A 17216-nucleotide genomic window follows, 5' to 3' on the forward strand; every position below is an offset into this window, starting at 1 on the left:
GACCTCCCTATATTTATCTAGTAAGTAGCTCTTACATTATATTTCTTTCAGTAATATTAGTCTCTTCTCTCCTCTTCTGAGACTGTTATTTCTGTAGTGACTCGCGTCACATTACAATTGACCGTTCACTTTTTTTTTTTCTTTTTCCCACCTATGGATCCGTTACGTACTTTGTGTGATCAGGTGGCGAATCTGACTCAGTTAGTTCAGGATCTGGCCTTGGAACAACACAAACTGGCGTCCTCACAGGCTCAGTTACAAGACCAGATTTCTGGTACGTTTACAGTCCCTCAGAATCTTTCCTCTCCGACCACTGTCATGACTTCTGAACCATCTGACGTATCTTTGAGCCCCCCTGAACCGGCAATAGCACTCCCTGACAAATTTTCGGGGGAGAAAGATCAGTTCAGAACTCTCAAAGAAAGTTGTAAATTATTGTTTACCTTGCGTCCTCGGTCATCAGGGAGTGAGTCACAGCGGGTGGGAATTATAATGTCACTTCTGCGGGGGGGTCCCCAGACTTGGGCATTTTCTCTACCCCCTTTTGCTCCTCAACGTCTTTCTGTGGACGCTTTCTTTGACGCTTTAGGACAGATCTATGACGAACCAGACAGGGTCAAGGTGGCAGAGACAAGGATTATGAACCTGACACAGGGGAACCACACAGCGGAAGACTGCTGTTCTGAGTTTCGTCAGTGGTCTACTGAGGTTCTCTGGAATGATGCGGCTCTCAGGTGCCAATTCCTCAGGGGTCTTTCGGAGCCTTTAAAGGACGCTCTGGCTCTGCATGCTCCACCAGGTTGTTTGGTGGAGGCCATGACTCAGGCTATCCGCATGGATCGGAGGATGCGGGAGAGACGCAGGATTCAACACGAGGTTCCATTTTGTCCACTGGGCCCGGGTCGTTTACCAGAGGTAGAACCTATGGAGGTTGGAGCTGCCAGCTCAAGGGTTAAGGAGAGGAGACGCCGCCTGGAACTTGGACTTTGTCTGTATTGTGGCCAATCTGGACATCTCTTAAAGGATTGCCCAGCACCCAGCATGACCTGCAACGAATAAGCCGTCGGGAAACGCCTAGGTCTGGGTGATTGTCGAGGAGGTCACCCAGACTTACAGGTACCCTTTTACTCCTCTGATAAAGTGTTGTTGAATGCTGAACTTCTGTTTCAAAACCAGTGTCTATCAACATTTGCCTTTATTGACTGTGGAGCCGCGGCTAATTTCCTTGATTCGGGACTTGTTCAGAAATTAGGATTAGGGACAGTTAAGTTAGAAGTCCCTATTCAAATTGTGGCTATTGATAGAATACCGTTGCTAAAAAATCTGGTTCAGTTAGTTACGGTGGAGTTCACACTCAAGGTGGGGTCACTTCATACAGAATTAATCTCCTGTTATGTCCTGGACAATTTACCTGCTGGGATTGTGTTGGGTCTTCCTTGGTTGCGCATGCATAATCCGATCATTGACTGGTATCAGAAAGATATTGTCAAATGGGACCCTCATTGTATTGAAAAATGTCTTAAATCTGTGCATGCTTGCTCCGTTAGTCTGGAGGGTCTTCCGGAATACCTGAAGGACTTCGGAGATGTTTTTTCGGAAGTAGAGTCTGAGATCTTACCTCCTCACCGTCCCTATGACTGTGCTATTAATCTCATTCCTAACTCCAAATTACCCAAAGCGGGCATCCATGAAGGCTTATATTAACGAAAGTTTACGGAAAGGTCATATTCGTCCTTCCTCATCGCCGGTTGCTGCCGGATTCTTTTTTGTTAAAAAAAAAGATGGTGGTCTCCGTCCCTGCCTCGATTTCCGAGAATTAAACAAGATAACAGTTAAAAATACTTATCTGCTTCCACTTATCCCCGATCTATATAATCAACTTTCGGGGGCCAAATGGTTTTCCAAACTGGATCTTAGAGGGGCATATAACCTGATTCGTATTCGAGAGGGTGATGAGTGGAAGACAGCGTTTTTAACTTCTGAAGGTCTTTTTGAAAATCTCGTCATGCCTTTTGGGCTAACAAATGCACCCGCGGTCTTTCAGAATTTTATGAATGATATTCTCTCTGATTATATTGGGAGATTTATTGTGGTTTATTTAGATGATATTCTAATTTTTTCACCTGATCTAGATATTCATTATAAACATGTCCGTTTGGTTCTGCAAAGGTTAAGAGATAATTGTTTGCTTGCCAAGATTGAAAAATGTACCTTTTCTGTTCAAGAAATATCATTCTTGGGCTTCATTGTGTCAGCCTCCGGGTTTAAGATGGATCCTGGGAAGGTTCAGGCCATCATTGATTGGGTTCAACCCAGCGACCTTAAGGCTCTGCAGCGCTTTTTAGGGTTCGCAAATTATTACAGAAAATGTATTAAAGGTTTTTCTCAAATTGTCAAGCCTCCTACGGACCTCACTCGCAAAGGGGCGGAGCTAAAGGTTTGGTCGTCAGAAGCAGTCGGGGCTTTTGAAAACTTGAAGAAATGTTTTATGTCTGCTCCTGTACTTGTTCAACCAGACCTCCAGAGGCCGTTCATTGTGGAGGTTGATGCTTCCGAGGTTGGGGTGGGGGCTGTATTGTCTCAAGGTCCTAAGACTTTAACTAATCTGCGACCATGTGCCTTTTTCTCTAAGAAATTTTCTCCTGCTGAAAGAAACTATGATGTGGGTAATCGAGAGTTACTTGCTGTCAAATTGGCTTTTGAAGAATGGAGGCATTTTTTGGAAGGAGCCATTCATCTGGTAACCGTGGTAACAGATCACAAGAATCTAGCGTATATCGAATCTGCTAAGCGGTTGACACCTAGACAGGCCAGATGGTCTTTATTTTTTTCAAGATTTAATTTTTCTATTACGTTCAGGCCTGGGTCTAAGAACTTGAGGGCGGATGCCCTGTCTCGTAGCCTTGATTCTGTGTCTCCTCCGGAGCCTCCTTCCTCCATTCTTCCTCAGGGTATAGTTGTGGCCATGGTTTCCTCTGAGCTGGAAGCTGAAATTCGTACTGCTCAGTCCTTGGCCCCTTCCAATATTCCTGAATGCAAGTTGTTTGTCCCTGTGTATCTCAGATTACGCCTTTTGCAAGAATTCCATGATTCTGTGTTGAGTGGTCATCCTGGAGTTACTGCCACCCAGAAGGCAGTGGCTAGACTCTTTTGGTGGTCTGCTATGCATAGGGACATTAAAGATTTTGTGTCTGCTTGTGAAACTTGTGCACGCGCTAAAGTGCAACATTGCAGGCCGGCTGGGGAATTGGCTCCTTTGCCCATTCCAGAAAGACCATGGACTCATTTGTCCATGGATTTCATTTCAGATTTACCTCTGTCTGGGGGGATGACGGCTATTTGGGTGGTAGTCAATCGATTCAGCAAACAGGCTCACTTCGTTCCATTATCTGGGTTACCCAATTCAGAGACTCTCTCCAAACTGTTTATTACTCATGTGGTACGATTGCATGGGATTACTCTTAATATTGTATCTGATAGGGGAGTACAATTCGTCTCTAGATTTTGGAGGGCTTTCTGCAGAAGGTTGGGGATTGATTTGTCCTTTTCCTCTGCTTATCATCCTGAAACTAACGGTCAGACCGAAAGAACAAATCAGTCTTTGGAACAAATTTTAAGATGTTTTGTCGCCGATCAGCAGGAGAATTGGTCATCCTTTCTTCCTTTGGCTGAGTTTGCCTTTAACAGTCGGGTTAATCAGTCCACAGGAACCTCTCCGTTTTTCTGTAATTATGGGTTTCATCCTCATTTTGGTGAGTTCTCCAGGATAAGTTCTGGGTGTCCTGGGGTAGATGTAACCATTCAAAAGTTGGGGGATGTCTGGAGGAAGGTTAAAAGGAATATTGGGGTGGCTCAGCATCGGCAGAAACAAAAGACCGATAGGAAACGCTCGTCGGGTGCCGCCTTTAAGGTGGGGGATAAGGCATGGCTATCCTCTAAGAATATTAGATTGAAGATACCCTCACTGAAGTTGGGTCCTAGATTCATTGGTCCATATGAGATTCTGGAGGTTGTCAATCCGGTTTCCTTCCGATTACAACTCCCTCAGTCTATCCGTATTCCTAATGTGTTCCACAAGTCTTTGTTGAAGGAATTTATTCCCCCTATTCTGTCTCCCTCGTCCCTGCTTCCTCCGGAGTCTATTGAGGGAAGCTTAGAATATGAGGTACAAAAGATCATTGATTCCCGTATGGTCCGGAATTCCCTTCAATATCTTGTACATTGGAAGGGTTATGGACCTGAAGAACGGTCCTAGGTTCCGGCTCATTCTGTGAGGGCTGATCGATAGGTCTGGGCCTTTCATCGGCGGTTTCCTGGGAGACCTGGGGATCCGGTGCCCCCCCCTTGAAGAGGGGGTACTGTCACGGTCTCCACACTTTCCTTGTCTCTAGGTTACTATTGTGTGAAGGCTGTCAGTCTGATTTGGGTGTGCTGGGTTGTTTCTGCAATCATCTGTGTTCACTTCCCTTGATTAGTCTTCTACTTAAGCTCCTTCACCCAGTGTCAATTGTACACTTGGTATTACCTGTGTAGGACTGATCTCTCTGTGCTCTGTGCCTGACCCAGCCTGACTATTTGCTTGTTATCAGACTACTCTTTTGTCTGCACACCCAACCCAGCACACCCAAATCAGACTGACAGCCTTCACACAATAGTAACCTAGAGACAAGGAAAGTGTGGAGACCGTGACAGTTTCCACATTTCCTAATAGCTCAGTGTGTTATTAGGTTGAATCCCAAGCAAAAGGTCACAGGTTCAAATCAAGGAGCAGCCATGAAGAAGATTTCAAAAGAAAAGAGAAACAGCATTATCCAGCTTATAGATAGAGGTTTCTCGGCCAAGAAAATTGCTACACTGCATCAAGTGAATGCCATGACAGTTGGAAGAATACTAAATGAAGTCCGTCCATTCATTCAAAAGCCAGGAGGTTCAGGCAAAATATCGGAGTCAACAAGTTGGCTCATAACAAGATATATCAGTTCTGGTGCGATAAACACGGCAACGTAGGTGGCTCTTATGCTTCATAATAGTGAGATCACAGACGTCCATGCAAGCACCGTGCAACACACGTTATACAAGTCTGGAATGGTGGCACGGAAAAAGGGGAAGAGGCCTCGAACCTCAATATTGTCATGAGAAGCGTCGACTCAAGTCTGCAAAAAATAAAGAAAAGTGGACAGTAGAAGATTGAAAATGAATGGTTTGGAGCGATGAGACGAAAGTCAATATATTAGGTTCTGAAGCGTCCAAATTGGTCAGGAAGAAACAAGGGGAAAAGGGGCTAATCGATTGAGAAATTGAAGTAACTGTCAAATTCGGTGGAGGAAGCCTGATGATATGGAGCTGATTCACGACCAAAGGCGTTGGATATTTGACCAGAATCAATGGTGGTCTCCATGCTGAGCTATATGTGAGTATCCTACAAAACTAGTTACTTTGTACACTCGAGTACTTTGGGTATGGAAATGACGACATAGTGTTCTAGCAGGACAACAACCTGAAGCATACATCAAGAATGGTGAAGAAATGGTTTAGTGACAATGAAGTAGAGGTGGATTGACCCCCACAGTCCTCAGACCTCAAACCAATCGAACACTTGTGGGTAGAGTTGAAGAAAAAACTGTATACATACCCAAGTGAGTTAACCAGTATGCACCAACTTTGCGTACGTGTAGAAGAGACCCGAGAGCAGATTTTGGTCGAGATATGTTTGAATCTGACCGAGACCATGCCCAGAAGGATTCAGGCAGTGTTTAAAGCCAAAGGGGGATTAACAAAATAATAAAAAATCAAATTTAGATTTTTAGGAGAAAAACAGTAACAATGCAGTAAAATGAAAATAATCTGCATAACTAATATGTTAAATAGTTAGAAGTCAAATTTATGTATGAGTTAGCCAAGATGATTGTCTATAAAATGATGGTAGGCTCACGTTTGAAGCAGTAGTGGATGGTGAGATATGGAGCATGAAAGTCAAAAGTTCAAAACATTGTCACCCTTTTGCTTGTCACTGTAAATACAAAATGAATATTCACCCATAGAAAGCAATGGGTAGTGCAAAAACGCAGCAAAAATTGTAGGTATAAGGTTTTGCTATGTTTTTGGTGTAAAAACCTTAGGAAGTTGAATCATGTTTTTTTATGCACTAAACATTATCAACATGCTCAAGAGACAAATGTAACCTGACAAAAACTCAGCAAAACCAGCTTTTTTGATGCAGCTTCTTTACTGTCAAGAGAGCAGGTTTTGCCTGCGGAAAAACGCAGCAAAAAAGCAACGTGTGACTATAGCCTAAGGTTATGTTCACACATTGCATTTCTTGCTGCGTATTTATGCAAATTTATGCTAATTTCAAGCTGCGTTTTACAGTTCTAGCAAAAACTATGAGATTTCAGAAATCTTATGCACACACATTGTTTTTTTTCCTGGCTGAATTGAAAAACTGCTACATTTTTGAAAATTGCAGTATATCACTTCTTTTTCTGCGTTTTTGCAGCTTTCTTTTCACCGATAGAAAGCAATGAATAAGTGCAAAACCGCAGCAAAAAAAAGCAGGTATCAGGTTTTGCTGCATTTTTAGTGAAAAAAAAACAGGTACAGCAGTATATGAAACCCATTTAGTTTTTAGATTTTCCCAAATTAAAACCATAATGTCTTAGTCTCATCACCTGAGAATGGCAATTTAGGATTAGTACAATTTAATTAGGATTAGTACAGTTTAATTAAATTAGTGCTGTGTGAAAGTAAACATTGGCTGACCAAGGTGTGAAATTGAACAATACCTGGTCAACTCAATGGCTGACCAAAGTGTGAAAGTAAACAGTGTCCTACAAACTCAATGCTCAAATTGAGCAATACCTGGTCAACTCAATGGCTGACCAAAGTGTGAAAGTAAACAGTGTCCTACAAACTCAATGCTCAAATTGAACAATACCTGGTCAACTCAATGGCTGACCAAAGTGTGAAAGTAAACAGTGTCCTACAAACTCAATGCTCAAATTGAACAATACCTGGTCAACTCAATGGCTGACCAAAGTGTAAAAAGTAAGCAGTGTCCTACAAACTTAATGCTCTGCCAATTTCTTAGGTAAACTATTCCGGACCATTTCACCTCCCCCTGCTGTTACATTTGTAATTTTGTATTTTTTCATGAGCTCAGATTTTTTGTTCAGAATAGTCACTTTAATTTCAGACATAAAAATCTTTTTCCACTACATAATTTGGTCAAATTGCCCTTTTTTCCAAAAATCGTTTTATAGATTCAGATATGTCTTGTATTGGTGACCAATGTTCATGCTTCTGTGGAGGAAGCAAAGCTGAATTTTGAGATCCTGAAAAACGCAGCAAAAAAATGCAACAATAAAAGCAGCAAAACCTGCTTTTTGTAAGCAGCTTCTTTACTGCCAAGAAAACAGGTTTAGCCTCCAGAAACAAACGCAGCAAAAACACAACATGTGAACATAGCCTAAGAGTCCTAGGTCACCGCAAAAGTCCCTGGCAGGGGGGGGAGCAGCTGGGTCAAGAGTTGTAGAGGAAAATGATAAATGCAGGGACAAGAGACTTCCTACTTCTACATAGGAGAAGGAAAAACTGGAAGGAGACAAAGCGCAAAATAGGGTCTTATCTGGGTAGCAATATTAATGGAAATGTACAAATTGTGCTCACCTGATTGGGTTGCGTGCACACAACCACTGATAGTGCTTAAGGCTGTTGCAGACCCATGAGAATATGAAAACATAAAAGGAAGGAAAAAATGGGTTTTCTGCGCTGCCATGAAAGAATGGAAGATGCCAATCCAGTAGTAAGTGGTTTATTCGTCAATGTGTTTCAAAGTATACAACTTCTTCATCAGGACAACCACGCATTGAAACGCATTGTCAAATAAACCACTTACTACTGGCATCTTCCACTGATTCTACAAAGAGCAGAGAAAAGAGAAGAATTAACTGGGTAGAAAGGCAACATGAGCAATTGTAAGTACACAGTGCTATATAATATGATGACTGCAATATATTAAGAGGATAAAAGCTTTGATAGGAGGAGTGCTTCTTTAAAGGTAAGAAGAAAAAGTTTGTGATTTCTTCACAAAGTGCAGGTAAGTCATAGGAAACATGATATCAGTGTTGAAAGTTACCAGTGTGCAGGGTAGGATGGGATCGTGGCAGAGACAAGAAAGTGTGCAGCATTGGGTGGGTATTAGTAAGGTTTCAAAGAAAATAAGGTGGAGTCCATGGATGATAAGGCAAGTGAGCATTTGTGCTAATAAATGGGTGGATAATTAAGCAAGAATTATATAAATCAGGGAGGGTGAATTCGGAGAATATATGATGAAGGCGTGTTGATTTGTTAGGGTGGATAACTTCAATAATTCTGAATTGGAGCCAACTTACCAGGTAAAACACTGATGGAAGAAAATGGTTGAGTGTAAGGAAAGCTCTAGCAGTATAATTATTCACTGTTCATTGTTACTAGTAAAGAAAGGTAGTTTCTAAAAGGGAATCTGTCAGGTAATTTTAGACCTCAGTTCACATTGCTTGGTTTTTTGTCTTGTTTGCATTCTGTGCAAGTTAAGGGTGTGGCATCCCCTTTGTTGAGCTGATTAGTATATATGTAGCTTACCACGGGCCTGGGTGGTCTGGAGTTGGGACCCGGTCCTATTTGTCTACCCTTTTATATGCATTACTTCAACTTTGATATACAGTAAGGTTTTTAATATAGGCAGTATAGGTACCGTCCCAATTTAGGGTCACCTTGCCGCTGGTGGGACGGCTTGTATACTTTTTTTGATCAAAAATAGTTCACTAAGTACCCTATATTTATTATGCAACTTTGCTTTACATTTATATATAATGATGGTAGGGTATGAGATATATTTTTGTCTTTTGTAGGTTTTGCTTCTTTTTGCTAGTGTGAACATGCTCCTATTTCTTGCATGTCTACCATCTTAGACCTCAGTTCACATTGCTTGGTTTTTTGTCTTGTTTGCATTCTGTGCAATTTAAGGGTGTGGCATCCCCTTTGTTGAGCTGATTAGTATATATGTAGCTTACCACGGGCCTGGGTGGTCTGGAGTTGGGACCCGGTCCTATTTGTCTACCCTTTTATATGCATTACTTCAACTATGATATACAGTAAGGTTTTTAATATAGGCAGTATAGGTACCGTCCCAATTTAGGGTCACCTTGCCGCTGGTGGGACGGCTTGTATACTTTTTTTGATCAAAAATAGTTCACTAAGTACCCTATATTTATTATGCAACTTTGCTTTACATTTATATATAATGATGGTAGGGTATGAGATATATTTTTGTCTTTTGTAGGTTTTGCTTCTTTTTGCTAGTGTGAACATGCTCCTATTTCTTGCATGTCTACCATCTTAGACCTCAGTTCACATTGCTTGGTTTTTTGTCTTGTTTGCATTCTGTGCAATTTAAGGGTGTGGCATCCCCTTTGTTGAGCTGATTAGTATATATGTAGCTTACCACGGGCCTGGGTGGTCTGGAGTTGGGACCCGGTCCTATTTGTCTACCCTTTTATAGGCATTACTTCAACTTTGATATACAGTAAGGTTTTTAATATAGGCAGTATAGGTACCGTCCCAATTTAGGGTCACCTTGCCGCTGGTGGGACGGCTTGTATACTTTTTTTGATCAAAAATAGTTCACTAAGTACCCTATATTTATTATGCAACTTTGCTTTACATTTATATATAATGATGGTAGGGTATGAGATATATTTTTGTCTTTTGTAGGTTTTGCTTCTTTTTGCTAGTGTGAACATGCTCCTATTTCTTGCATGTCTACCATCTTAGACCTCAGTTCACATTGCTTGGTTTTTAGTATTCATTAATCTAGTCATGAGTTAAATTTAATGTCACTCTTATCTTTACCATTCCCTCATTTCATCAACAACATCTCCTTCTACACAGCTACAACCTACATCTTATATCCATCCATGGCTTTTACAATAAAGTCCACTGTTGTATGTTTACTGGCTGCCTACATTCCCCATCAGTGTCTCTAGCTTACCTCTAGTCTTCCTTGTCACATGTTGATTTTTTTGGATACCATTACAGTAATTAAAAAGCACATTTTATTTTTCATAACAATATGCAATACAGCCAGCCAAAGTTATAATAGTTTCTTCTACTACTAAGATTTAATAGAAAACTCACATTTTTCCATCTTCTCAATGTCCCATTTCTGACCATTGATGAGTTGGAGGAAGACTCCAATGACCGTAACCAAATATAAAATTTTCCACATTTTATGAAGATAATCTGTGTGTGACAAAGTATAAAGTTGGATTTTGTACTTCTATGACTCTCTTTATACAGCACAAATATTGCATTATATTACAGGTTAAGATTTTCAAAATGTCTTATGGTATATTTATTTTTCTCAGGTACCCCAAATATTTCTAATTAAAGGACAATTGTACTGGTTTCGTGTAGTGGTTTAGTGTGTATGTGTGTGTGTGTGTGTGTATATATATATGTATGTATGTATGTATGTATGTATGTAAAAAAAACTGACCAGCACATCCCAAATGTGAACAGGTGCAAGCTGCAGAAACTGCATAAGATATATAGAAAGAAAGTGCAGCAGCACTCCATTATGGCCAAGATACATGAAGACAATAAAACCATTTAATTTAAACTGTGTTATTACTTAATAAGCTTTACTTACAAAAAATGGAGGTTCTTAGCGCATAAATTGGCCAATTCATGTGTGCCCATCAACCGCTGCAAGGTGACCTCCCGTCTGATGGGTACTACTCTGCCTACATGCCTCTCTTGGGCTACAAGCCTATAACTCTGGACAGAACATGTCACTTCTGGGCTGAAACACCTACAATTTAAATGGGCTGGTAGAATAGAATATACATCACCAACAGAAGTGACATGTTCTGTCCAGAGTTATAGGCTTGTAGCCCAAGAGAGGCATGTAGGCAGAGTAGTACCCATCAGATGGGAGGTCACCTTGCAGCGGTTGATGGGCACACATGAATTGGCCAATTTATGCGCTAAGAACCTCCATTTTTTGTAAGTAAAGCTTATTAAGTAATAACACAGTTTAAATTAAATGGTTTTATTGTCTTTCTTTCTATATATATATATATATATATATATATATGTATGTACAGTACAGACCAAAAGTTTGGACACATCTTCTCATTTAAAGATTTTTCTGGATTTTCATGACTTTGAAAATTGTACATTCACACTGAAGGCATCAAAGCTATGAATTAACACATGTGGAATTATATACTTAATAAAAAAGTGTGAAACAACTGAAAATATGTCTTATATTCTAGGTTCTTCAAAGTAGCCACCTTTTGCTTTGATGACTGCTTTGCACACTCTTGGCATTCTCTTGATGAGCTTCAAGAGGTAGTCACCAGAAATGGTTTTCACTTGACAGGTGTGCCCTGTCAGGTTTAATAAGTGGGATTTCTTGCCTTATAAATGGGGTTGGGACCATCAGTTGTGTTGTGCAGAAGTCTGGTGGATACACAGCTGATAGTCCTACTGAATAGACTGTTAGACTTTGTATTATGGCAAGAAAAAAACAGCTAAGTAAAGAAAAACGAGTGGCCATCATTACTTTAAGAAATGAAGGTCAGTCAGTCCGAAAAATTGGGCAAACTTTGAAAGTGTCCCCAAGTGCAGTTGCAAAACCCATCAAGCTCTACAAAGAAACTGGCTCACATGAGGACCGCCCTAGGAAAGGTAGACCAAGAGTCACCTCTGCTACTGAGGATAAGTTTATCCGAGTCAACAGCCTCAGAAATCGCAGGTTAACAGCAGCTCAGATTAGAGACCAGGTCAATGCCACACAGAGTTCTAGCAGCAGACACATCTGTACAACAACTGTTAAGAGGAGACTTTGTGCAGCAGGCCTTCATGGTAAAATAGCTGCTAGGAAACCACTGTTAAGGACAGGCAACAAGCAGAAGAGACTTGTTTGGGCTAATGAACACAAAGAATGGACATTAGACCAGTGGAAATCTGTGCTTTGGTCTGATGAGTCCAAATTTGAGATCTTTTGTTCCAACCACCGTGTCTTTGTGCAACGCAGAAAAGATGAACGGATGGATTCTACATGCCTGGTTCCCACCGTGAAGCATGGAGGAGGAGGTGTCATGGTGTGGGGGTGCTTTTCTGGTGACACTGTTGGGGATTTATTCAAAATTGAAGGCATACTGAACCAGCATGGCTACTACAGCATCTTGCATTGGCATGCTATTCCATCCGGTTTGCGTTTAGTTGGACCATCATTTATTTTTCAACAGGACAATGGGTGCTACGCCAGATGACCTGGCCTCCACAGTCACCAGACCTGAACCCAATCGAGATGATTTGGGGTGAGCTGGACCACAGAGTGAAGGCAAAAGGGCCAACAAGTGCTAAGCATCTCTGGGAACTCCTTCAAGATTGTTGGAAGACCATTTCCAGTGACTACCTCTTGAAGCTCATCAAGAGAATGCCAAGAGTGTGCAAAGCCGTCATCAAAGCAAAAGGTGGCTACTTTGAAGAACCTAGAATATAAGACATATTTTCAGTTGTTTCACACTTTTTTGTTAAGTATATAATTCCACATGTGTTAATTCATAGTTTTGATGCCTTCAGTGTGAATGTACAATTTTCAGTCATGAAAATACAGAAAAATCTTTAAATGAGAAGGTGTGTCCAAACTTTTGGTCTGTACTTTGTGTATATATATATATATATATATGTACCAATACATGTACCCATTTAATTCATATGTATATAGCAAAAAATGCTCTTACCCATAATGTGATGCACCATACAAAGTTACCACATAGGCATGATCCCCAACGCGCGTTTCGCGTGTTTTGTTTTTGCTTCCTTACATAACCCCTGAGGATGCAAGATCAAAACACGCAAAATGCACGTTGGGGATCATGTCTGTGGGGTAACTTTGTATGATGCATCACATTATGAGTGAGAGCATTTTTTCCATATACAGGTGCTTCTCACTAAATTAGAATATCATCAAAAAGTTAATTTATTTCAGTTCTTCAATAGAAAAAGTGAAACTAATATATTATATAGAGTCATTACAAACAGAGTGATCTATTTCAAGTGTTTATTTCTGTTAATGTTGATGATTATGGCTTACAGCCAATGAAAACACAAACGTCATTATCTCAGTAAATTAAATTACTTCATAACAACAGCTTGAAAAAAATGTTTTTAAAATCCGAAATGTTGGCCTACTGAAATGTTTGTTCAGTAAATGCACTCAATACTTGGTCGGGGCTCCCTTTGCATCAATTACTGCATCAATGCGGCGTGGCATGGAAGCAATCAGCCTGTGGCACTGCTGAGGTGTTATGGAAGCCCAGGTTGCTTTGATAGCAGCCTTCAGCTCGTCAGCATTGTTGGGTCTGGTGTCTCTCATCTTGCTCTTGAAAATACCCCATAGATTCTCTATGGTAGAGGTCTCAAACACGCGGCCCGGGGGCCGCATGCAGCCCCTGAGGCTGCTTTATGCGGCCCGCAGGCACCACAGACCCCTTGGCAATCCCGACCTGGTCCAGGAGGAGCCGCCGACAGCAGCGCTGCATTGCCACACAGACAGTGTCCCAGCACAGTATTACCAATGCCAACCGCAGGCCAATCAAAGGCCAGCAGCTGACATTTGCGTGCAGGCGCAGCGGCGTATGACGTTACTGCCATGCGTAGATGTCAGCTGCTGGCCTCAGATTGGCCGACGGCTGGCATTAATAATGCTGTGCTGGGAGACTGACTCTGCGTGGCAATGCAGCGCTGCTGTTGGCGGCTTTTCCTGGACCAGGTCGGGATCATCAAGGGGTCTGTGGTGCCTTCGGGCCACATGTGTATAATGTATAATATGGGGACATATCCACAATATGGGGACCTGGATGGATACATATCTACAATATGGGGACCTGGATGGGGACATATCTACAATATGGGGACATATCCACACTATGGGGACATATCTACAATATGGGTACCTGGTGGGGACATATCTACAATATGGGGACCTGGACGGGGACATATCTACAATATGGGAAATATCCACAATATAGGGACCTGTATGGGGACATATCTACAGTATGGGGATATATCTACAGTATGGGAACATATCTACAATATGGGCACCTGGATGGGGCATTACTACCGGATGGGGGACATTACTACAAGATGCGGACGTTACTCTAGGACGGGGACCAGGATGGGGCTCATTACTACAAGATGAGGACCAGGATGGGGCTCGTTACTACAAGATTAGGACCAGGATGGGGCACTATACTACAAGATTAGGACTAGGATGGGGCGCATTACTACAAGATTAGGACTAGGATGGGGCACATTACTACAAGATCAGGACTAGGATGGGGCCCATTACTAGAAGATCAGGACCAGAATGGGGCCCATTACTAGAAGATCAGGACCAGGATGGGGCCCATTACTAGAAGATCAGGACCAGGATTGGGCCCATTACTAGAACATCAGGACCAGGATGGGGAACATTACTATAAAATGAGGACCAGGATGTGGACATTACTACAAGATGAGGTCCAGGATGGGGACATTACTACAAAATGTTTGCCAGAATTACTATATGGTGCTAATTTTAAAGCAATATTACTGTATGTGGCCAATTGGGGGAAACCAAAAATGTAAAAATAAAGCATGAAAAAATATTTTGGCACTTAAATGCTGTTTTATATATAAACACAAAAAAGTGCACGTTTATTATCGCCACATCCATAATGACCCAAGCTATAAAAAACATAAAATAAACACAGCAAAAATGTTCAAAAGGTGTATACAAAAAAAATGGTATTACTAAAAATGTCACTTTGACCTGCAAATAATGCAGCCCTCCAAATTAAATTTTTTTCCATGTGCAGCCCATATACCCAGCCAAGTTTGAGACTCCTGCTCTATGGGGTTAAGATCAGGCAAGTTTGCTGGCCAATCAAGCACAGTGATACTGTTGTTTGTAAACCAGGTATTGGTACTTCTGGCAGTGTGGACAGGTGTCAAGTCCTGCTGGAGAATGAAATTCCATCTCCAAAAAGCTTGTCGGCAGAGGGAAGCATGAAGTGCTCTAAAATTTCCCAAATTAAATATTTTAAACTTTATACAATTTATATCTGTTGTACCCATCTTACAGTGCTTTATGCAACTGTTTGTTACCATTGTTCTGGTATTTCGTCTTTTATATTTTGTGATTAAATACTTTTCAGACAAGTATATCTAGTAATAAAATATTTTTTTTAGCTAAAGTCTCCATTTTCATTATTGTACATATATATAAAGTGTATGATATGTAAGTGTTCATATACTGTATGTAATTTGATAAAAGCAAAATGTATGAAAAATTTTAACTTACCTTAATCTCTACAGACCAAGGAGACAAGGCTTTCTGGGATGAGGTATAAAAGTCTTGGCCAAGGACAAGGAGAAGCAGAGAAGAGCAGCTATATTATACTGTAAATCTTGGCTGATAGGAAAGAGATATATAGGCGGGTCCTGAGCAACAGGTGGAGCATTTTGGGCTTCAATCCAAACCTCATAATTTTTCCTATTCCAGGTTATGAGTAGTAGGTCTGTAAAAGTTGTTTTGCTCTCTATGCTTCTAAACTGCCAAAACCTAAGATAGAAACAAAATGTACATATACTCTACTGTAAAGGAAGTAAAAATCAGTAGTGCATATAAATAACATAGAGTACTTAGTAAATACTGTTCTTGATTTAAAAAAAACGTAAAAGCCATCCCACCAGAGCCAAGGTGTACCTAATCAAGATGGTCCTAACCTCTAGTAATGTTTATTGGCCAGTGTGAACATGCTCCTACACTTGCATGTATACTGACTTATATTTCAGTTCATTTCTTTTGATTAAAGGGGTTGTCCGGTCCAAATCGATAAATCTGCAGTCACTGTGTGACTGCAGACTTACGAATCCCCCCTAGCGCATGCACTGTGCGCTGCAGGGATTCGCCGGTATGAGACTCGGGACTGGAGAGTATGTATGTGTTATGCATACCAAGGCCAGTGGTTGCGGCCTTGTTCCATACACTTGAATGTGTATGGCAGCAAGGCTGCGCCCACTGGCTGGAGGTATGTAAAACACATCCATACCCTCCGGTTCCGGCTCAGAAACCGGCAAATCCCCACAGCGCACAGTGCGTGCTCTGGGGGGAATCATAAGTCTGCAGTCCCACAGAGTGACTGCAGATTTATCGATTTGGACCAGACAACCCCTTTAAGCCTCTAAACTGGACTCAAGGTTTAGAAGCATTTCTTAACTGTAGGCCATTGAAATTGGACCAAAAGACCCATAATCAATTCCTAACACAATTAGAAAGCATTAAAGATAAGATAAGATAAGATAAGATAAGATATACTTTATTTATCCCGGAGGAAATTGCGGTATCACAGCAGCAGAACACAGATCTCGAACATGACACATATGATAACAAAACATTTGGAATACTTTAGACATTGCTTTTCAGACATTTGTTAAACACCCCCATAGCTGTTGGAACAAACGATCTCCTGTATTTTTCCTTTTTACACCTTAGTTGTATTAGGCGATTGCTGAATGTGCTCTTCTGTTTCGCAAACAGTTCATAAAGCGGGTGTGTGTTGTTGCCCATTATAGCTCTGCACTTCTTCTTAATCCTATCCTCTACCACCTCTTCAAAAGTCCCAAGCTGTAGGCCCACCGTCGCGCTAGCCTTCTTTATAAGTTTGTTGAGCTTGTTGGCGTCAGCAACACGCACACTGTTACCCCAGCAAATTATTGCCGCAAAGGTGGCACTAGCCACAATGGATTGGTAGAACACCTCAAGCATTTTGCCACACACATTAAAAGACCTTAACTTCCTTAGGAAGTACAATCTACTCATCCCCTTCTTGTAGACCTTCTCCATGTGGCACTTCCAGTCTAGCTTGCTATCCAGGTAAACCCCCAAATATTTGAAACTGTCCACCATCTCCACATCCTGACCGTCAATGGTAACAGGTAGGCATACCTTCTTGCACCTTCCATAGCTCATCACCAACTCCCTGGTTTTCTTAACATTTAGTTCTAGATGGTTAGCCTGGCACCATACTACAAAGTCCGCAACCACCCTTCTATATTCCTCTTCGTCCTGGTCCTTCCCAATACCGCCAACTATCACAGAGTCATCCGAGTACTTCTGGAGG

General features: G+C 41.3%; 1 protein-coding gene across 2 annotated transcripts in view; it reads right to left on the reverse strand.

Moving 5' to 3' along the window:
* LOC141273068 (uncharacterized) overlaps window positions 1–15548 on the reverse strand; it is a 28744-nt gene extending 13196 nt beyond the window's left edge. Inside the window, exons 1-2 of one of the 2 annotated variants that reach the window (XM_073684418.1) lie at window positions 15395–15548; window positions 10174–10278 (exon numbers count right to left, since the gene is read on the reverse strand). In XM_073684418.1, coding sequence (XP_073540519.1) covers window positions 10174–10264 — 91 coding nt within the window. In that variant the 5' untranslated portion in view covers window positions 10265–10278; window positions 15395–15548. Of the gene's footprint in view, window positions 1–8134; window positions 8202–10173; window positions 10279–15394 lie in introns of those variants that run through there. The other variant, XM_073684419.1, reaches the window with a different exon arrangement.
* Between the last annotated feature and the right edge of the window lie 1668 nt (window positions 15549–17216).

The sequence above is a fragment of the Phyllobates terribilis genome, unplaced genomic scaffold, assembly GCF_046119375.1.
Source record: "Phyllobates terribilis strain yellow unplaced genomic scaffold, ASM4611937v1 Scaffold_5__5_contigs__length_657084704, whole genome shotgun sequence".
In the NCBI taxonomy this organism is placed as follows: Eukaryota; Metazoa; Chordata; class Amphibia; order Anura; family Dendrobatidae; genus Phyllobates; species Phyllobates terribilis.